The sequence below is a fragment of the Sceloporus occidentalis genome, unplaced genomic scaffold, assembly GCF_023333645.1.
Source record: "Sceloporus occidentalis isolate IW3139 unplaced genomic scaffold, rSceOcc1.0.p SCAF_1, whole genome shotgun sequence".
Classification (NCBI taxonomy): Eukaryota; Metazoa; Chordata; class Lepidosauria; order Squamata; family Phrynosomatidae; genus Sceloporus; species Sceloporus occidentalis.
In genome coordinates, this window is record NW_028316981.1 from 158578612 (window position 1) to 158602483 (window position 23872).

The 23872-nt window shown below is 39.7% G+C and overlaps 1 protein-coding gene across 4 annotated transcripts in view; it reads left to right on the forward strand.

The window, feature by feature from the left end:
* The window catches only part of LIMA1 (LIM domain and actin binding 1), an 80137-nt gene extending 67602 nt beyond the window's left edge, over nt 1–12535 (forward strand). For all 4 annotated transcript variants that reach the window (XM_089478834.1, XM_089478851.1, XM_089478861.1 and 1 more), the window contains 3 exons: nt 478–593; nt 6197–6330; nt 10315–12535. In XM_089478834.1, coding sequence (XP_089334960.1) covers nt 478–593; nt 6197–6330; nt 10315–11326 — 1262 coding nt within the window. In that variant the 3' untranslated portion in view covers nt 11327–12535. The remainder of the gene's footprint in view (nt 1–477; nt 594–6196; nt 6331–10314) is intronic.
* Nucleotides 12536–23872: the final 11337 nt, after the last annotated feature.

The following is a 23872-nucleotide window of genomic DNA, read 5'->3' on the forward strand; positions in this document are numbered from 1 at the left end:
AGGAAAGGTGGTGTTCTAATTTACAGTACAGAATTGCATGGGAAGTTTCCAGATGTAGATGTTACTTCTAACTTTTTAATGCACTCCATCTTCCACTGCTTGTCAACATTTTTGTTTTCAGCTGTTCAGCACAAAAAGAATTGTTTTCCTTTCTGACTGGATATTTGAAGCCCATTAAGCTCTGGTTTAACCTAAAGAAGGAAAGTTTTATTTATGGAAACAAAAATATTGCATTTGAAGTAGCCAGCACTGTCCCATTCGTAATCATAGAATCATAGAATCGTAGAGTTGGAAGAGACCACAAGGGCCATCCAGTCCAACCCCCTGCCATGCAGGAAATCACAATCAAATGCTTAGATATTTTTCATCTGAAAGCCATCCTGCATTGAATCCAGTGATTTAATTATATCTTAATCCAGGATGTGAAATGAACATTTGCAATTTAAATGACTCATAAGACTACTTCTTTGTTTTAAGTTGGATTTAACTTCCAAAAAGAAGTTGAAGTCTCGAGGTCTTTCTATGCCAAACAACAAAGCCCTGATTCTAGAGCATCCAGCCAGATGGAGACTTCTCCTCCTAAAGCAGTGAAGGTACTGTGACTATCTGTTGTAGCAATGGGCAATACAAATGAAAGCTAATCTGAAGTATTGTTTGGTTAATATATGTATCTTCTGACTCTGCCTTTGCATATTGTTTGTAGTTAACTTCCTCCATGCTTAGTAAATTCTTAAATTGTGAGTCTGAAATATATAGAGATTCCAGGGAAGGCAATATATACATACAGTCAGCCCTTCTTATACACAGATTTTTTATACGTGGATTTAAGCATCCATGGCTTGAAAATGTTCAAAAAAAAGTATAAATTTCAAATATCAAATCTTGATTTTCCATTTTTATAAGGGACACCATTTAGCTATGTCATTATATTTAATGGAACTTGAGCATTCACAGATTTTCTTATACACGGGGGATCTTGGAACCAAACCCCAGCGTATGACAAGGGTCCACTGTATTGTATAATGGTTTTCTGTAAATTTGTATATAATTTATAAACTGAAAACTCCTGCTAGGAGGCGCTTTTTAAAAAAGTCATATAGTAGCATCATTTGGACATGCGATTTTCAGTATTTATGAGGTGATCTGCACTGCCTCTTAAGTGTCTGTGTGTGTCTGTCTGAAATTATGACCACTCAAACTGTTAGAAATCCCTGGTGATGATGATTCTGCTGCCACACCTGCTGGCAGACTTATTCAACATGGGGCCACAATGGCAGCCATATTTCCCCCCCTTTTTACCTTGTACAATGTCCCATTTCTCCTGGAGCATCTGCACCCTCATTTAGGATGTGCATGTAAGCAGGTGCACCAGCAGCCAGGCTTCCTAGCTGCTTGGAATAATATAAAATGAAAAAGTAAAAACTTACAATAGGTAGTCCTGAAAACCGTTTTGTAAAATCAGTTCAAGTACAGTTTCTGAAACAGAACTGCATTCTGTTCTGCACTAAGAGTTGCAGATCAGGTGAGTTTACTTTAGGAGTTGGACCAAACAAATTTCTCATGCATTTCTAAAAATACACAAATCCTTAAGAGCACTATTATGTCATATAAAAGAACTATATATACTGAAATATATAATAAACTACTGTATATACTCTACTATAAGTGAACTTCATGCATAAATTGAGTACAGGTTTTGGTGTCAAAATTATGGATTTTGATATGACTGCTGGATAAATCGAGGGCAAGACCTGTCCTAGGGGAATGTAGCAAAGGGTATAAAGGATGAAGCAAAGGAAAACAATACCAAAGAACATAGAAAATTCCAACAAGAATAACTGTTTGTGCTCACACTAAAGGCCGGATGGATGAGACAGTAGAGTGGCGTCAGTGCTTCCAGGACAGATTACTGTTACTTTTCACTTGGGTTGGTTCATTTTTTAAAATAAGCTTTAAAGTAGAACATTTATACTGATCCATGGATAAGTCAACCCAGGTTTTTGGGTCAAATTTTGACTAAAATGCTTAGACTTACACATGAGTATATACAATACCTTGTGTTATAATACTCAGTACCTGGAATGTTTGTATCTGTACTTGTCATTTTACTGTAGACAACTGTTGTTATATTTTTCCATAACTACAAATCTCCATATTTTATAAAGCCAGTCTCATAAAGAAAGTGTCTTCATAAATCTCCATATACATAAGTATTAAGCATTCTGGGTGTCAGAAGTATACAGGTATCAATTAATATTTTAAACGACAGATCAGTTAATTGTACTATCTGTGGGAAAAGGACTGACAGCTTATTGGCCTGGTTTGCAAATAATGCTAAACCAGGATGTAGCACTGTGTAGATGAGCATCAGTGAATCAGAGTGAAGACTGAGCTGGTGTGCTCCCCACTCCCCTTCCATTCTCCTGTATACCTGTGCAGAAGACATGCCTACAATGCAGTTTTCATGGTTCGTGGTAAAAAAATTGTTACAAATCAGTCAGTAGCTAAACAAGCCAACACACACTGGATTGTATAGCTAACTGTAAATACTGGATTGCTTAGCTGTCTCATTTAACAAATTAGAGTTTTATTTTAATGTACATTATGTATGCTAAGACAAGAATCCTGGCTAAGTCCTTCCAGCATGTAGGACAAGACAGTGGAGGAGGAGAGTCTACAAGCCCCCAAAACAAGCCCCAAATCTTCCCGTGTTTGTGGGATTGTCAGTGTAGTGGTGTATCATGGTTTGTGTTACACCTGTATGGCACTGCTATCAAGGCTTCTGAACTGAAAGAAGCCTTCCATTCAAAGATGAGTTCAAGACCCAGCAGAGGATGCTACTTGTGAAGCTGGGTGGGAAGCTTCTTTATTCGTTTACTCTAATATCCTGCTGCTGGAAGAATCCAGGGATGGAAAATCATAGAGGATCTTTCTGCTAGGGGGAGCAACTTGGGACCTCAGCCACATTATTTGTATATTTTCATAATCATTTCTGGTCAAAAGTACCACTGATGTATACAATTTTGAAATGTTCCTATAACTGCAGTATTAATGAAGTTTTGTGTCCCATATATAAAAGACAAAATGTCATTAGTAGAAGTCACTTTCCCAGTTTTGCCTGAACTTCCCACTAAGGGGATTTAAATTAATCAAGACTGCATATATCAGTGACAGTAATTATTTCCTTTTATTGTTAATAATACTTAAAATCTATTACCTTTTGACATTATGCATTATTATAGTGACAATCTGATGTATCCATACCTATCACTTTTAAGGAGCAGGCTTTTGGCATTGAAACGAGATTAGCTTTAACATCCTCAAGAAATTTTTCTGATTCTCCTAGAAATTGTGCCATCCATATATTTGTACATCGTCTCATTTAAACATAATCACTAACTAGTCAGCATGCTGTGTTGGTTTGAATGTTGGACTAGGACTCTGGAAACCAGCGTTTGATTCCCAGCTCGGTCATGGAAACACTTTGGGTGACCTTAGGCAAGTCACAGTCTTTCAACCTCAGTGGAAGGCAAAGGCAAACCTCCTCTGAAGAAATCATGCCAAGAAAACCCTGTGATAGGTTTGCCATAAGTTCGTCATAAGTCGGAAATGACTTGAAGGCACACAACAACCTTCTTATAACTCTAAAATCCACAGGATATACAGGGTGTCCAAAACTTATTTTTACACTTGCAGTTGTAATAATTTGTGGATAGAGGCTAGTGCTAATTTCTGTTCCCTTCAGATATTAATTATTCCAAATATAGGATTTTAATTCTACTACATCTGTTCTTGAGAGCCAGCATGATGTTGTAGTTGGAATGATGGACTACAACTCTGGAGATCAGGGTTTGAATCCCCACTCAGCCATGGAATCCCACTGTGTGACTTTGGGCATGTCAGACTCTCTCAGAGGAAGGTAAAGGCAAACCCCCTCTGGACAAATCTTATCAAGAAATCCCTGTGATAAGTTTGCCTTAGGGTTACCATAAATTGGAAATGACTTGAAGACACACAACAACAACAACAACAACAACAACAACAACAACAAAACCTGTTCTTAGGTAAATTGGTGAGAGATGTAGGGGAAGAAAGGTTTATGGTTTTCCATTAGAGTATTGGGGGGGAAATTATAGTGGCTTCTTCAGTTACAGGTGGTGTGTGTTTTCAATTCTACCACTAATATACTATATAACCTACAAATATTTTCCTTTTACCAATTTTTGAATAAAAGTCCAAAACTAAAAAATGTGTAGTTCAGATTTATAGAGCTTTTTCTATAACAAATGCTGTAGATGATGATGATGATGAGTAAAACCATTGTAGGAGACACATTTCTCATAGATCTTACAAACTTAATTGTCAGTTCAATTTGTTTTCATCGGGCAGTATAAAAGTAACATACTTTTCACCCATGGCGCTTGTTAGTGTGCTTTCATACCAACCCAGATACATGTTTATAAATAGCCATTTGTCTTTTCCAGCTTCTATTTCCTGCTCCTGGTTCCTAATCTCTACTCCTGCCTTCTGCCTCCCTTTTAATGTGAGCTCAACTCTCAGCTTTCTTGCCTGTTCTCCTCTTTTTATTAACCGGACCACCCTTCTGTAGTTGCTATTCTTAGCGTGCCTGGAAAGGAAAATATATCTGCACACACCAAAGCCCTTCTGCATATATGCATGTAAGTTGGATGGGAAATGTATGTTACTGCAGCCCATGTCATACACTGCAAATGTTTGATGCCATGATGAGATTGGGAAAATCCAGTCTTTGACATCCAAGCAAGTTTATAGCTTGGATTCTGCCTGTCAGTAAAGGGGCCCCATTTTTCCTACTGCTTAAATTAGCCATAACATTTGGACTCCACTGGCTATCAACATAAAATAATATGGTCATTGGGGGCCATAGTTTGTAGAATTTTGCTTCCTCTTCATGTTTGATTTGAAGGAAAGTATTTCTCTGTGTCTAGAGAGACACAGGTCATTGCTTAGGCTACCTTGGCATGAAATCCACCTGGCAGAATAATAAATCCATTTATTTTATCACTGTAATTTAATATTTCCTTACCTTTGGTCCACACCTTCTAGTTGCCAATCACAATATACAGGGTTTGTTTTATGGAACTGCATACAGCACCTGCTGCCTTTTTAACGCACAAGTTGCAGGCTTGGAAGCACTTTCAGTGTCAATACATTTTTATGAAAAGCATTTATTTATTAGCTCCTACTTTGAAAGTAGAGTATATGCCCAGAACAGCTTAAGTATGTCCATGTGCCTTCTTAAGTTAGAGCGCCTAAATATGAAAAGCCTCCCTTATTACTTGTGCTTGTTTTGACCCTTAAATTGTGACATACTGTCAAATACATTTTACATTGGAGTGAAGACAGATTTAATAACCTGTCAAATATATTTTACATATGAGTGAAGACAGATCTAATAACCTTGTCAGTCGTATTCAATGGTTGTGGGGCGGGAGTGGGGGGAGTTCCTGTGGCTTAGACAACTGCTCTCTTGCAGTTCCCCTCCACCTCTGTGCTTTTAAAAAGGGCTTCTTTTTTAAAACTGAGCTGATGAGTACACAGGAACACATGAGTGTCCATGTATAATTCTAAAAAGGACATTTGCCCAAGGCACAGGAGGAAATGCAAAATGTGATGACCAAGACAATGTTCAGGTTCCTTATATGCATATACTGCCATTTTATTGTGAGGATGATCTGCCACAGCAACTGTAGAATTCAGTATGAACAGTACATGTGTCACCATTCTTCTAAGTTTCTATTGATCTTACTCTTTGTCTCCCCCTTGCATTCCTTCCCTGCACCCCCAACAACTGACCTTCTAAAGAGAGGGATTGAAGATGGGTCCAGATGGTAACATTAAGTCAGAGGTGATGTTTGCATATTAGCCTTTTTCCTCTATGTGTTTTATTTTGAGCCAGAAATATCCCTAGAGATGATGTGCTGATGGGTGGTGAGAGAAGGATTTTGTAAGCAATCTTCATAAATTCAGACATTCTATAACAAAGGCTTTTAAGGAGGGAGAGATTCTTTCTTTTGAGTTAACAGACCTGATGTATATTAGCTTTAAAGGGTGGTTCTGTTGGGATGGACTTTCTGGATTACTGAAGGAATAATACCAAGGTGTGAAAGCATATGAGTTTCTCCTTGATACCAATCACTCATTTTTCTTCTATTAGAAATTCCAGTTGCCAGCAAAGGAAACCTGTGTTGCATGCACAAAGACTGTATACCCAATGGAGCGTCTGTTTGCCAATCAGCAAGTTTACCATACTAGCTGCTTCCGCTGTTCTTACTGCAACAGCAAACTCACGTAAGTCTAAAACCCATCAAGGTACAGAGATGCCATTCTAAAAGCAAAAGTAGTTGTAAGATTAATGATCTAATGTGGGTATGGGGAAGGAAGTGTTCTCTAGCACAGTAGTGCTAAGAAATGTGAACTGGGCATTCTTGGCTGGACCCCAAGAATTCTAGTGGGAGCTGTTATTTAAGATGCAATATATGCCTAGCAGTAAACTAATCATAGATAAGCTACAGTGGGAACTCTAGGAGTGAGGGCAATAAGACAGTGAACTATTCAGACCATATATAATTATAATTTGCAAAATTTATTGCTGCAAAATATGACAGTGGCTACTAACTTAGAAGGCTTTCAACAAATGAAATTATATTGGCGGGTTACAGACTGCCGAGAAGCGGCGATCTGGCTCCGCCTCTGCTTGCAGCGTCTGGGAGCCGCAGCCTTTGAACCACGCGGCTCCCGGACGCTGCAGAGAAGGAGCGCGGAAATCGCGCTCCTTCTCAGGCCCTGGAAGAGACACCATGAGGTGCTAGTCACGTGCTCGCGGCGTCATTTCTGGGGTGTGACGTGCGGACGCAGCGCGTCTGCTATGTCAAGATGGTGGCGGCCATGTGGAACAGCCGCCACCATTTTGTGTGCGCAGAGCGCATACTAAGGTTAGGGGTGTGTGGAAGTACCGCCCCTTCCTAACCCTAGTACGCGCTCGTCGTGTACTATATGGCGGTTTGTAACCCGCCATTGTTTTGTGGATAGTATCATAGTTAATAGCTGATTGATAGACCTAAGTTCCAAGTTCAGAGGCACTAGACTAGACCATTGAATACCAGATGCTGGGGACAAAGATGTTCTATCTTTATGTCATACTTGTGGGCCTCCTGGAAGCACCTGGGGGGGGGGGTCTCTGTTGGAAACAGAAACCTGGACCCAGAAGACCAGGAGTTGAAATGTTTGGCCTTCCAGGTGTTTTTGACCTGTCAGTTTGACTGCACATAGCAAATACTAACAGACGATAACAGTCCAAAACATCTGGCAGGCCAGATATTCCCCACTCCTGCACTGGTCTGATGTAAGAGCAGGATTGCTTTTATGAGGCTCTGTTGAAGAGCAGAAAAAGGATAGATATTCTGAAGATACACAGAGTGGCTACAAGAAAGAGAGCCTTTTCAGTGGTGGCACCCCATCCATGAAATATTCAGAGAGAGATGTCTGCTTGCCTATGGTATGGTCTCTTCAGCATCAGATAAAGACTCTTTATATGCCAGGTATTTTAAGAACTTTTTAGAATTGTTTCTACATCTTGTGTGTGCTTTGAATGAATGCCTAGAGAAGGTAATTGGGTGAGGAATAATAAATTGAATCCAGACAAGATGGAAGTGCTTACTGTTAAGTATCCTAATCAGGGTTAGGGGTGTGTGAACAAGTCCTGGATGGGGTTGCACTCCATGTGAAAGACTGTGTATACAGTTTGGGAGTGCTTCTGGATCCATCACTCCAAATGACAGATCAGATAGATAATATGAGGGCCAGGAGTGCTTATTGTCAGCTATGGCTGATATTCCAGCTACACTCCTTCCTAGAATTAGAGGATCTAAAGATAGTAGTCCACGCACTGATAACTTCAAGGCTGGACTTCTGCAATGTGCTATACATTGGGGCTACCTCTGAACCAAGTTCAGAAACTTCAGTTAGTGCAGCCAGATTAGTTACTGGTGCATCTAGAAGTGATCGTATTATACTTACATTAAAATCACTTCACTGGCTGCCAATTAGTTTCTGAGCAAGGTACAAAGTGTTGCTTGTTACATCTAAAGCCCTACATGGTTTGGGTACAGGTTACCTACATGATCACCTTCTCGCCTATAATTTGCCCTGTACACCTGGAGGACATTTGCTTTATTCAGCCAGGACCAGGCTGGCAACTATTAACCAGAGGAACTTTTCTTCAACCACCCCCAAATGGGGGAATGACCTGACAGAAGACTCAGCAACTGGATACACTGTCTTGAGTTTAAAGGCCAACTCAAATTTAAGGGCCAATCTTTTCTTTAAACTCAAGTTTAAGGGTCAGTATTTTCCAGGAGGCATATCTAGATGGTTTTAAATTATAAGTTTTTAATTATAAATTGTTTTTTTTAAAATATGTACAGTCACCTCTCCGTTTTCATGGGGGATCCATTCCGTCCCCCTCCTGTGAAAACAGAAATTCGCCTATATTCAAGCCCCATTGGCTTGAATGGTGGTGTACATCTCATTTTGTTCCCCTCGTTTGCTGCCTGCAAATGGGCGAGGGACACGGACTTCAAGTCCGCGAAAACGGAGGGGTGACTATTGCTTTTTAACTGATGTTAATGGTCTTTTAAATTGCTTATGCATTTTAACTGGTGTTCATGTGTACCTGTGTTATGTTTCTATTTGTTGCTGTATTTTAATTTGTTATTCCCTGCCTTGATCCATAAGGAGAAGTGGGTAAGAATTATCATCATCTTAATACTCTTGTCCTGTTCCAGGTTTTAATGTGATTTTAAATGGTGTTATGTTTTATTCTTTGCTAGTGGTTTTATGTTGCCTTCAGATTCTTTGTTATTTAATCATTTGTTTGTTGTTGTATTTTAAGTTTTTAATACATTGTGGACCATTCATAGCTCCCAGAAAGCCACTCGTAGTGATGGTTGCAAGTAGGAGCAAGACTTAGTGATTATCCCCCTCGTCCTAAGATAAGGACAGGGGAAGGAAATGGGTTGGACCCCCCTCTTACTCTTGACATATGGTCTAGCTTGTGATCAGGGAGGATGGCACTGTGTGTCGTGCGAGAGATGTTCACATCCTGCCAGTATCTGGGTCACCGAGAGGGAGCAAGGGGATGCTTTTCTCAGGCAGCCAGGTGACAGTAGGGGATAAACTCTGTGTAGCTAAACATGAGGATTCATTTCCTCATGTTCCTTACTGCTGGCCTTGCTCAGTGTAAGGAGGCAATTCAGATATGCCTGTGTGCTGATCTTTGCGCAGCAGGTGGTTATCAATAATAATAATAATAATAATAAAAACTTTATTTATATACTGCTCTTTTAACACAATCAAAGCGGTTTACAACATATCAGATGGCATTACAAATCTCAAATACAATTTGTATAAAACATTTTAAAAACATCATAAGAAACAATCTTATCAACAGTGCATTTTCTCCATAGCCAAGTTAGATTGGAGGCAGATGTAATAATATTGGAGACCAGCTTATGGTGCAGGCATTCACCTTCTGTATTCATTGCTGCCTCTCAGCCAAAAGAGTTTCAAAGCAGTATAGAAAACCCCCAAAACTAGTTTACCAGAGATAAAAATGGGAAGACAGTACACACTCAAAACGAGTGTCTCTTTTCAGTACCTGGCATTACTTAGATGGGAACATAGGAACTTAGACATTGTTTCCCCTACCATATAGTATTGGTTTACATGCAGGAGGCAGGTGCTACTGCAATAAATAAAACTGTCTTCATACTACCACAATAATGCTGTTACATTATCACTTGGCTGTTGCCCAAACAGTATAGTCCCTTTCCGGCTATGAAATGGGTTCAACACACTTCTGACATCATTGTAAAAATAACCTGGTATTAGAACACCATCTTTTCCAAACATAGGCATTGGACTTTTTTTTTAAGTGCTAGTTTTTGACATCTAACAATGAAGTCCCTTTTCAGGCTACTGCTTCTTGAAATGAACTTTTTGAAAAGGTAGATCCAATGTCATGGCGTTAGTAAAATATTTAAGACTATTCACTCCCAACAGTGAATTATTACGTGTCCGTTCAGGAATGATCACCTCATTGGCAGCCTGTGTAATTACTCTGTTGTGTATGCTGACCCAAGGGTGGACTGAGTGTGAGTGTAATACGGTTGCCCTTTGGAGTGGGGAGGAGAGGGATATTTTGAGATTATTAATTTGTTTTGTGAGCTACTGGATTTGCTAATGCTGGTCTCTGTGTTGTGTTTTGTTGCACAGCCTTGGAACATATGCCTCTCTACACGGCACCATTTACTGCAAGCCTCACTTTAACCAGCTCTTTAAATCCAAAGGTAACTATGATGAAGGCTTTGGCCATAAGCCGCACAAGGAACTGTGGTCAAGCAAAGCTGAAAATGAGGAACCCCAGGAGAAACCTGACTATACTGGAAATGCTGTGGAAGGACCCCAAAGTCCTGGAGTGGAAGATGCTCCAATTGCCAAGGTTGGAATTCTAGCAGCCAGCATGGAGGCAAAAGCTGCTGGAGTGCCTGAGAAAGAAGAGAGGCCTACAGAAACCAAGAAGCTGAAGATTGCTTGGCCACCTCCTTCCGAACAAGGCAGTCAAGGGGGCATCTTGGAAGAGGGTATTAAAGTGTCGAAGCCGAAGTGGCCTCCAGAAGACGAGGTCCCTAAGCCAGATCATCAAGAGGAAGTGGATCAAGATCTTAAAAAACTGCGAAGGTCATCTTCACTAAAAGAAAGAAGCAGGCCGTTTACTGTTGCAGCCTCATTTAGAACAGTATCTGTAAAGAGTCATAGAACTGAAAATGCCTCTCCTCTCAAGGCTGAGAGGAGCACAGTGCAGCAAAGTGAGGAACCAGCAAAGGAAATGGTTGTAGAAAACAAGCTGGTGGAAGGAATCAATACAGCTGAATATAGTTATACCTCAAATACAGCTGAGGAAGACAAAGAGCTGTATGAGAGAAAGGCAGAAGCAAGAGCCGATGAGAGCCTCATTGAGAATGGTCAGAAAAGTGCTGACACTGATGAGGAACAAGAAGAATATGTTTCAGGAAAGTTAGCACCTCTGGATAAAGAAGCACTATATTGTACATCTTCCAAACATTCAATTTTGAATTCGACAACTGCAAAAGAATTGTCTGCTAGTCCAAATCATAAATCCCAAGATGTAGGGTTTTTTGAAGGTGAAGACCTAGAAGATTTGACAGTGGAGGAGCAGATCAAGCGGAACAGATACTATGGTGATGAAGAAGAAGACGAAGAATAAACTTTTTTCACTAGGGGACTTACTGCAGGGTGCTGGGCCTTAAACTGATGTGTTTAGTGTTTTGTTTTTCATAAAGCGGCTTCCCTCTATGAAAGTGATAGCCTATGCTGCAGGTGAATGCATAAATCAGAAAGATTTGTTCGGATTTGCATTTCTATAGGAAAGTTCATTGGAACCTGCAAAATGTAATCAATGTTGTGAAAATGGAAGAATGTGCATGACATTGTTTTGGGAATAGGCGTTACCTTGATTGTTCAAATTGTACTTTCATTCTGTAAACTGGTCACTTAAATGGCATCTTATTCTCATCTGGTGTTGATTATTCAGCTGTTTTTGCAGGACATTACTGTGCTGAGCTGAAAGAAAAAGGACTCTCAGACCCTCCCCCAGTACCACTAACAGTACTACTGCAGTGCTTAGGGACCAGATTCAGAGGGGCCTGGAGACCACTTTAAATGGCTACTGCACTTTAATGTATGTGTAAAGGCATGATGAATACATTTTTAAAAATAGTAAAAATACATTCTTTTAGATAGACGTCCAATCATGACAGTAATTTAAATATGCAATCAGCAGCATGATAATAGGGCAAGGCTATGTTTCCATGGCAATGATCAGCAGATAATTTGTTTTGCACTTTGCTTTTCTTATATTTACACAGCTCTTGTTGTAAATTAGGACCCAGCTGAATCTGCTGGCTGGCCAGAACAAAGCAACTTTCACATACCTGGGTTAGAGGTATGGCATCTTTATTTCCAAGAGTAATGCAAAGTGAAGGAATCTGGAGAGGGCAAGCTTCTGTCTGCAGGATATAACTACTTACATTCCATGTTAGTCTTCCAGAACGTTTCATACTTGAAACTTCCATTCTGCTTTTTTGCATACAGTATATGTTATAGTATTCTATACGTACCAAACTGCCAGATTTAAGAGTCAGCATGAAAAACACTGCAAATATCTGCAAGATGACAAAGCAATGAAAAAAGTTTGGACTGATTCCCAATGTTTTTAGTGCTTTTCAACTGGACTGCGTGCATTTTATAAATCATAGCATTTTGAGCTGGGTAAAGGGTTTACTTAATAGTTTTTAATCTTTTTGTAATGTATTCACTTAAATTAGATCTCTAACTATATTTTAGAGTTGTAAAATATTCTGCTTTCTTACCAATCTTGCTAAGTATGAAACATTTTTATTCAATAAAGGCTCTGTCATTTTTATTGTTGCAAGCTTTCATCCAGTGTTTTCTTTATGAGACCAGTTGAAAGGGTTGGAAAGAGCCCAGTGACTACTTTCTACCAATAGGTGGCGCTGTGGTTCTTGCCATGGAGTTAAGGAAGTATTTCTGTATAATGTTGAGTTCTGTTGCAAAAAATGGGATGCATAAGTCACATGCTGCATTAGTGGCATTTCATTTAGCCCTTTTAAAGCTTCTAGAAGCATTCTGTTTACTTGAAACAGAAACCTTGCCTAGAAAATTTAAACCTGTCAATAAATTGTTTGGGCTGCTTGCTGACAAGTCACATTTTTGAAGGCGTTTAAGAAAACAGCAAATAAGAGCAAACTACCATGCCTATATTATCTTGGTGTCCTTGGTTCCTGGAGCTTTGCTTGATGGTATGTAAGTGCAACACATACTTTCATCAAAAGATTCACATTGGGATTTTGTATTAAGTCCACCATTATGGGAATGTACTAGTGCAGTGGAATTTTCTCTCTCTTTCTTCCAACCCACAGTCCTCTATGCCAGCCCAAACCTGCTTTGGCGTATATCCCAGCCATTCAGAGTAGATCTGGCAGTTTTGAGAGGGGCTGTGGGAAGCAATCCCCTTTGTTTTTGCTGACCAAAATGGAATGACACAACTGGATCCATCCCGTTGTCTTTTTGTATTTGTAATTACTGCACCTTTCAAGTTCAAAATCCAGCTTAGTTTCAAATAGGAACATCAGGAGAATGTTTTTCAAGTGAATTGGAGAGAGATGTGTCGTGAACTAAGCACCATCTTCTGAGAACTAAACTCATATTGCCAAAATTGGGTTGATAGTAGATAGAGGAATTATCTTCTGTCCCCACAGCAGTGATAATAGTTGCTTCTTCCATGTTGCGAAAGACGGAATTAATTTTGGAATGTGACTGAAATGTCAGTTGCTAGAGAAATCTCAGTATCTACACAACTGTGTTTCCTCTGAGGTTGCAATTTAAATGGTACTTGAGCTGATGGATAGAGTACTTTATGGGGATATCTAGTGATTAATTTTGATTTGGTTTCCCATGGATGATAGGCAGTAGAAAATGGTGAAATAATGGGCATAAAGGTGTACTTGCAAAACCCAGGCACACTCCTTAATGTTATGTGTGGCCTGCTGCATATCTATAAAGCGCTTCGCTCTAGAGCTGGACCCTTTGAGGCTCAGTGGGAGTTCTCCTGACTTTTCTATTCTAAATCCTATCCATTACTAAAGTCTTCTCTAAAACCCTAAGAACTGGTTGGCACTAAACCTAGTGGATTACAGTGCTAGAACCAGGTCAGTTCAACATTTACTAAATTTCTGCCCACACAGATAACCCTCTCTCAACTTCACCAGTACCGTGATCAGGGCTAATTCCTTTAACACCCACACAAGTGCAAAAACAAGTTGTGTGTGTGTATCTTGGGGGCGGGGGGATTGGTTGGTTACCAAAGCAAAATCACGAACTTTTTTGCAAAATGGAAGGGTCACAAAAGTACTTCCACTTAGGAACATGGGAAGCTTCCTTATGCTGAGTCATACCATTGATCGGTGTAGATGAGTACAGTGGTACCTCGGGATACGAAATACCCAGGTTACGAAATTTTCAGGATACGAAAAAAAATAATTTAAAAAAAATTTTCCGGGTTAAGAAAGTTTTTTCGGGTTACGAAAAAAACTTTTGGTGCTTTTCTGCGCGATTTCACACGGAATCGCGGCTTTTCCCCATTAGCGCCTATGGGGATTCGGCTTGCGAAAGCCTTTCGGGTTACGAAATTGACAGCGGAACGAATTAATTTCGTAACCCGAGGCACCACTGTACTGACAAACTAACTGGTAACAATTCTTCACAGTTCTTGGTGAAATTCTTTCAGTCCTACCTGGAAATCCCTGATATTTTTCTGGTAGTTTCCCATCCATGCATTAACCAGACCTAATCTGATTTAGCTGCCAAAAATCAAACAGAATTTCATGTATTCATGGTAGTATGGTGATATATTTGATCATGCTCATTGAAGATAAGGTATTTCTCATGTAACTTCTACAATGTTATCCCAAAAGGAGGGGAACTTGGGATCCCTGCCAGAAGTGTCAGCATCTTCTTAGAATGTTGGGGAATTAATTAGCTCAAAAGGAGCCATGTGAGAGGTGGGTAACTTACTAGAATCTTTTATACCTGAGTAAATAATGTACATTTTATTTAGAAAATGTGAAAAGAAGCACTCAAACACACAAGAACGGATTCAGTTTTAGATTGACCCAAGGCTACAGTGAGGAAAGCTGAAAGATTGGATAGCAGAAGTTTGAGGATTAAAAAGTGATGTATTTACCAATTTAGGAGAGAGAGATCTGCTGAAGACTTGTACAGCATACAAAGGTTCACCGGGAAATGTAAACAATATGGCAGAAGTTTGAAGGGTTTTTATGCCCCCAAACCTGCCCTCACGGTATATATTGTGTACCCAAAAGGTGTAAAAGAAACTTTGATAATCTTCCCAAAGAATGGGCAAACTGGTCTGGCAAACCTAAAGATTTTTAGCACCAATTATTATTATTAAACTTTATTTATATAGTGCTGTAAATATGCACAGTTCTGTACATGCAATCTTTTTAATTAGACAGTTCCCTGCCTGCCTGCAGACTTACAATCTAAAGGTGTTAATGCATTTATGTGATCTGGGGAAAAAATCCTTAGATGTTCAGACAGGCATGGTCTGTGTCTGTTTTGACAAATATTTTCCTTTGTTTCTTTTTCTGTGCGAAATGCAGAATGAGCAGGTAGGAGGAATGTATCATGTTTAGCATAACCCATGGTGCTTGTCTTGTGTTCTTATCTAGGAAGGGCATGCCCTAGGTTATGACCCCAACAGTGGTGCATTTTAGCTTCCTTGGGTCATTCTGATCCCCCCCAAAACACATATCAGGTCATTGCGACTTCCAGTCCTGCACCATGCTAGATTTAATTATGAAAACTGCAGTCCTGCTCCACACTAAATATTAATTATGAAAACCCCATGTCCAGATGGAAGGGTGATAAGGTATGCTAAAATTGTTCATAGCCAGCTCCAAAATAATGGCTCCTCTTTTTATTCACCTAAGGATTTGTTCTTTTTTGGTCTTATCGGAGTACTATCTAAATAATGTAAATCCTTCCAACTTGTTCACTATTCTTTTTAGATGCTTTTTATTACAAAGTTCCTCACTTAGCATTTTATGGCACATTTTGAATGTTTCAAATATATTATCTCCATAAGCCAGACAACTCGAAATGGAAGGCCAGGCTTTCCCATCCTAGTACAATACCCTCCAGATAAATGGAAGTACAGTTCTGGCTAGGCATGATGAGGACTATAACCCAAAATAACTGGAGAGCACTAGGCTGGGAAAGGGCTTATTATACCCATATTAATAGATTGGGGGAGAGGGGTGTGACCGAGGGAAAGTGGCTTGTTGAGCAGTGTTGCCAACAAGCCTGGAAGATATTCCCTGGAATGTTTTACCAAGATCTGAACTCCCCGGAATTCTGCAATATTTACCGGAATCCTCAGTCAAATTCCCTGGAAAGAAATTAATTAAATTCCCTGGATTCCAAGGAATTCCCCAAAAATTGGCAACACTGTTGTTGAGAGCCATCTGCAAGACCTGATTTAATCCTTACAACATAAATGAGGTTAGATTTGAACAAAGCACTTCCTTATGTGCACATCAGCCTTAATCACCAACCCAGCTGTCATGAATGAATTTAATATTTAAATATCATTGTTTAAAAACAGGTTAACCTGGTATTTCTCCATTAGATTAATGTCTTAAAAATAATCTGGACAGTGTCACAAATGTGATTCTTGATGTATTACACATCTGACCTACAGCTCTTTGATACCTGATATTTCCACTGTTACAATCCTTCAAGTTTGGTAACAAAACTTGAAATAGGTCAAGCAGGAAGTTCAAGAGGGAACTTCCTGCATACTGGTTACTGGAACATGAATTTACACAATAGTGACTGAAGGAACTGGGGAGAGGGGGAGCAGAGGTTGCACCATGTTAAGCAGCCATGTTAAGTTGGTAGGGATTAGCAAGGTAGAAGTCTGTCACCTTGATGTCATTTACTTCCGGTAAAGTTTCTTTTATTTTTCTTAATTTCACATTATTATCATTTACTCCTACAAATCACCTACTCTATTTCCAGTTTGGTTGACTTTGGTTTTGAATGTCAACTTTTATAGATGTGAAGTCGAAGGCTTTCATGGCTGGCATCCATAGTTTTTTGTGGGTTTTTCGGGCTATGTGGCCATGTTCTAGAAGAGTTTATTCCAGATGCTGGTGAAACGTCAGGAAGAAACTCTTCTAGAACATGGCCACATAGCCCGAAAAACCCACAAAAAACTATCAACTTTTATCTCTTGTTTTCTTCTGCTGGATGTCAATTTTAATTGGCATATTGATCAGGCTTCTAACTAACCCTATGTTCAGAGCAGACTTCTTTTGATACATGGCAGGGGATGGGAAGAAAAGCGATTTCATATGCTGTCCTTGCTTCTGACTTCTGTACATTCAGCCAAAGGCCAGTACTGAGCCAATGAACACATAATTGTATATTCTGAGTGTTCTGAGTAAGTTGGAAAACTTGTTTTCCAGAGTTTTGTGCACCTTGTTATTTAGTGATTGTGGATTATATAATCTCTTTCATCTGCCTTCTTTTACTTTAAGAACATATACAGTCAGCCTTCTATATCCACCAGTTCTGCATCCACAGATTCAACAATCCACGGCTTGAAAATATTTTCTCCCCACAAAAAACCAAAAAAGCAATTTTGGATTTTGCCATTTTATATAAAGGGCAGTTTTACTATGCCACTGTATATAATGGGACTTGAGCATCCGCAGATTTTGGTCAGGGAGTCCTCGATCCATACCCCGGCAGATAACAAGGGCCCATTGTACTCTTTACTTAAACTTCTCTTGAGTTAGATAAACATATCCCTCCTCCTTCTCTTTTCATTGTTAGCCAATGGGGAAGAATGCTGGGGGCTGGCATTCAACATCATCTTGGGGGTTGTGCAGTTAGAGTATTCCTTTCTTGTTCTATGTTCCCTTTAATGATGTTTACATTTTTCATCTTACTCCTTTGCCAAGTTATTTTCTCCACCATGTGTTCATATATTTAATACACTCATCCCTCCATATTTGCGGCTATGATATTTGCAGCTTTAACTATTCACGGATTTGATTAATATGTTCTCTCTAGGAATCTCTAGGTCCTCCAGTGCAACTCTATGGTCAACTTTAACTAAAAGTTGCACTAAAAGACCTAGAGATTCCTAGAGAGAATACTCTACTAGGCCTTTGTAGCTCCTCCAGTGTGGTTATATGGTCAGTGTCTGTCAGACATTGACCACAGAGTTGCACTGGAGGACCTAGAGATTCCTAGAGAGGTGACCTCTCAGGAAAAAACATGGTGTTTTTGTTATTTGCGGTTTTTCCATATTTACAGGAGTCTTCTGCCCCTAATCCTAGCGAATATGGAGGGACAAGTGTATTTCTCTAAAAAGACATTAGTGAGCCAGTGTGGCATAGTGGTTTGAGCATAGAACTATGACTCTGGAGGCCAGGTTTTGATTCCCAACTCAGCCATAAAATCCACTGGGTGACCTTGGGCAAGTCACATGCTCTTAGCCTCAGAGGATGGCCATGGCAAATCTCCTCTGAACATATCTTGTAGAACCCCCCCCCCCCAACAAAAAAAAACTCTCATTTTAAGGTTGCCATAAGTTGGAACCGATTTGGCACACAACACACACACATTTCCCTTAGACTTGGCTGAAATTTTTCTGTCTGGAAAAAAGTACCTGGATTCTTCCATTTTAAATTACCATTCTCTCTGATCTATTTCTTCTGTTTATCCATTCCTTCTCTCCAATATTTGCCCTACTTTATCTGCACAGAATTTAGATATTTTTCTTCATTCCTTCTATTACTAAAATTCCGTTACCAAACTTAATCTGACATTCATTTTTCTACTGATTCAACTCATTCTTTCTGTGAGAATGGTGTAATTTTTTCATTTTCCCCCTTGCTATCAAATTCTACATTCAATGTGGTCTTCTGTTCAGCTTGTGTAAGCATTTAAAATATGGTTATATTACTCCTTTTAATTTCCCTTTACCGGTTCTCTACAGCCTTCCCGTGTTCACCGTAGGATTTTATTAACTTCTAAATTGCCTATAGCCTTATTGGGCTACAACTCCAATGAACAGATTTTTACTAATTATATTTTACCTTTCCTGCCCATGCTTGAAATGTATAATTCCTGACACTGTCTATTCTTTCTCCCCTTTTTAAACCTCTCAGCTTCTTACACTGGTGAATGTATAATTTTTTTTGTCTCCTACTCCATTTCCATTTTTTAAACCTTTTTTTTTTTTTTACTAAAAAGGGAGGGGTATAAAAACACTACAGCAGGCATGCTACAGATTCTGGCCTAAAAGGCAACATGCATGTCTGCCCTCTCCAGATCGGGATAGGCCAGACTTCATTCAGCAATAGCAGATGAAAGTCAGCAGCTACTGATCTACCTATCTGATGCATCTGCTACCACACAGCAATTAGTACAATTGGTAGTGAACAAAGAAACAGCCAGACAGAGACATAGCAAAGTAAATTATTTTATTAAACTGTAAGACTGTTTTTGCTTTTTCTTTGTGTGTGAATGTGTGTGTGTGTGTGTGTGTGTGTGTGTGTGAGAGAGAGAGAGAGAGCATGTATGTGTGTGTGAGAGAGGAGGGCACCATAGCATTTTAGTGTTCTAGTGAGAATATGGGGCTGGAAAAAGAGGCAATAAAGTTTTGGCTTCAGTCAAGGCGGGGGAAGGAATGGTCATTTGGCAAAGAAAAAAAAAGTTTTAAAGGAAATATCCACCTCCCAAAGTTTTAAAGGAAATATCCACCTCCCATCTCCTCTTCCTCCCTTGATCACATTTCCTATGGCTTCAGCATGGCCACACTCCCCAAATCGGCATTAAAGTGCATTTTAATTTTCACACTGCAGCTCAAACAGGATAGTTGCAGGAAAGGAGGCCATTTGTGGATTTTTTATTTTTATTTTTTTTGTAAGTAAAAAACACTTTCAGGATGATCTCAGATGGGAGCATAACAGGACAATAACATCATGTGGTGATGTGGACGCAATAGTACCACCAGTCCATCACTATGATGCTATAGCAGTGATGGTGAACCTTTTACAGACCGAGTGCCCAAACTGCAACCCAGACCCCACTTATTTCCTGCAAAGTGCCACATCCCTCTGGCTTTCTAGTAAGAAACTCTGGCAAACTCTATGCTAGGATGACAGCATGTGTGCCCACAGAGAGGGCTCTGAGTGCCACCTCTGGCATACGTGCCATAGGTTCGCCATCACTGTGCTATAGCATCATGGTGCAATAAAGCCCTAAGTCTAGCTAAGGGTCCATGGTTTTCACTACACTGAATGATGGGAGAAGTTTATTTCCACTTTTCAATGCAGAATTTGTATGATGGTATTTGTCTTATGCTATGAGAGTCAGCATGGCATAGTGGTTTGAATGGTGGACTATGACTCTGGAAACCAGGGATTGGTTCCTAACTCAGCCATGAAACCCACTGAGTGACTTTGTATAAGTCCCATGCTCACAGCATCATGGGAAGGCAATGACAAACCTCCTTTGAACCAATCTTGGCAAGAAAACCCTTAGGCTTACTGTAAGTCAGAAATGAAGGCACAAATCAACATCAAATGAAATATAATATGTTCTTCAAAAGAGGAGAGCATTAAAGGGCATAACACATAGGTAATTATATGTGAGACACACAGTTTCTTTAAACACAACCACGGGCCCATAGTCCTTTCACATTAGTAATATGTTAAACCTGGATTTCACACCCTAGCTAGGCTTCAGTTTGCTTTGTGTTTAACGTAGGAGAGAAAGTAGAAAAGACATGACACTTTCCTAAGATGAAAAGTTCTAAAGTCATCACTGTAGCTTTTGATCACTGATAAATATTGTACAAAATCTGGAGGCCTAGCCAGATTTGTCCTTAAGATGCCACAGGGCTTTTGTTATTCTGATGCAGCAAGCAGCCCATGAAATATGGCCTAGCCTTCTGTGAATATCCATATGAAATTTTATTCTTATGTACCCAGTATACATATATAAGGGCAATAGAGTTCTAAATATTTTCAAGACATGGGGATGGTTGAATCCATGGATACAGAGGGCCAACTGTAGTTTTTATGTGCTTTTTAAAAAAGCTGAATTGCAACAAAAAGGAGCCTTATAGACCATCTTAATCCTTTTTAAAAAAATAATGAACAGGATTCCTATACTAATCTAATACTCTTGTCATACATGCAGAGACCTGCAAAATGCAAGTGAGTATTATGTGTTGTATATAATTTTTTTTTATAAACGTTATCTTCCGAAAAGCGTTTGGCACTGCCAAACAGGACACTTGTGCCTCCAGATTGGGACACAGTGTTCAAGCCCAGGAAGATAAGGCATTTTAAAAGTAATAGTTGCATGTGTAAAGGGACACCAAGTCCTGGCTTTTGGACAGCTAGAGTACACATAAAGACACATTTTTTTTATCAATGAACCAAAAACACAAATTCAGATTACAAGGTACAGAAACACTGACCAGAAAAATGAAATCTAAGTGAAACTGTGTACACACAGTGGAACGCAAAGGTACATTAAATAGTAAGAGTTTTTACAAACCGCCTGTTAAGAAGAATTTAGCAAAGTCTTGCTCCATGTGATGAAAGGACTACCTTCCAAATATGTTTACAGCAGAGGCAGACAAACTTTGGTGTGTCCAGAAGCCATTTTTCCTCCCACCATGGACTGCATCATCCCTACAAAACAAAATAAACTTTTGTATTCTGTAATACCACTTTGAGAAAGGAGACATGGAATGGATGCAGCTGTGAGAGTGCACCTTATTCTGATGAAGAATCACTACTCCTGGAACTTCCAGGAGCAACAATTCTTTTGCTCCCCAATTTTAAATGGGGGAGTCCAGGATCCTAGAAAATTAGTGGAAGTGACTCTGACCCTTAGAGGGTCAAGAGGGATGTTATTAAAAAAATAAGTAACAAGTATTTTCTTTTCACTCTTGCCTATCAGACATAGGCATTTAAGTTGAGATCCTTCATTGTGCTTGTGTAGCATAATTGTTCCAGGAACACTGGAATTGTTTTTAAGGTGGACTGGCTGCAACATTCCCAGGCAGATTATTATTAATTTTGCTTACTTTTCTCCTCCATTGCCATTAAAATATCGTTAAATATGAGGACTGTAATGTTATATACTTAGTTGTTCCTTCCATGTGTTCAGTGTCATTTACTTTCAGGTCAATGTGCATAGGACAGATTGCATTATTGCTGAAAGGACACAGCAACAGCAGATGCCATAATATTTTGTTGTGCTGATTGTTTAGTACATTCTTAATAATTCTTGAGGAGGCTCAGCTACATGGGGCTTCTGGTACTCCAGTTATGCCAGATATTTGTGTGTGTGTGTGTGGGGGGTCTTGTTGCCTTCAAGTCATTTCTGACTTATAGAGAACCTATCACAGGGTTTTCTTGGCAAGTTTCTTCAGAGAGGGTTTGCCATTGCCATCCTTCAAGGCTAAGAGAAGCCAGATCTGGCCACGGTGGTACATGCCTTGGTTACATCCCGTTTGGACTACTGTAATGGGCTCTACATAGGGCTGCCTTTGAAAAGTGTTCGGAAAATTCAACTGGTTCAAAGAGCTGCTGCCAGGCTGTTAACAGGCGCCGATTACAGAGCCCATACAACTCCCCGGTTGAAACAGCTTCATTGGCTGCCAGTTCGTTCCCGGGCACAATTCAAGGTACTGGTTATATCCTACAAAGCCCTACATGGCTCAGGTCCACATTATTTGGCAGACCGTTTCTCCTGGTATGAACCTGCCCGGACTCTGAGATCCTCTGGAGAAGCCCTTCTCTCCATCCCAATACCTTCACAAACACGTTTGGTGGGGACACAAGAGAGGGCCTTCTCAGCAGCTGCCCTTAGACTCTGGAACTCCCTGCCCAGGGAGATAAGAACAGCTCCCTCCTTGATGGCTTTCCAACGGCAGGTGAAGACCTACCTGTTCAAACAGGCATTTAGGGAATCACTATATGAACAGGCAGGAATGTTGGACTAGTTTAATCATTCTGTTTAATGCATGTCATTTATCTATTTTTAAAAAATGTTTTAATTGTACTTTTTGTTTATTTGTTTTTTAATTGCTGTGAATCCGCTCTGAGTCCCAGTCCTGGGAAAAGAGCGGGAAATAAATAAATAAAATAAATAAATAAGAGTCTGTGACTTGCCCAAGGTCACCCAGTGGTTATGCATGGCTGAGTCATAATTTGAACCCTGGTTTCCAGGGTCATAGTCCAATGCTCAAACTACTATAACACCCTGGCCTCAAGCCCCCACCCCACTCCCAGTCCTGAGCTCCATGGGAGAGGAAGCAATTTAGGTGACTAAGTAGCTGTATATCTCAATGGAGAGAGGAAGAAAATGTGATTGTTCTGGGAAAACAACCATATCTCTCCATCCCTTAGCTGCCGTTGCAAGTTTGCAGCTGATCCAGCCATGTCTCCTGAGTTGCTCCTCTCCCTGCAGTCAGTGAATGGCCATAGTAGTAGTGCACACACACATTCCACAGCTGGGGCCTGACAGCTGCCTTGAGAAGAGATTGTGGATAGTGTGCAAACAATTAATGATCAGGTCCTTGTTAATAATCCAAAAGGCATACTGCACATATAACTTACAGGCATGTTTATCACCAACAGGATTCTAGTCCTTCAGCCTTAAATTCTGGCATTAAAGAATTTAGGATATTTAGTTTTTATCTGGTATGTAGGTGTATTAATGCATGAATGAGTGAATGCTGCTGAATTACAACTCCACCATTTGGTGATGCTGGTTAAGGCTGCTAGGAGATGCAGTTCAAGAACAGCTGGAGGACCTTATGCCTCCTACTCCTGGTTTAAAGCATCCTGCAAATAACTGTAAATAAAAATAAAAACAATCCATATCCCTGCCAGTTGTGTTTTTAAACAGTTTTTCGAAGCTTTGACAAGAGTTTTAGATATATATCCCATCTTTCTCACAGATCAGGATTCAAGGAACCATTTAAAAGTACCGTACAACTAAAAAAACTTAGTACAAAAGCTAAGACACACTTAAATGACAGCTCTGTTTAAAAACACATAAGCTAAAAATAGTTTCAAAAACACATTTAAAACATAATAAAATAGGAACA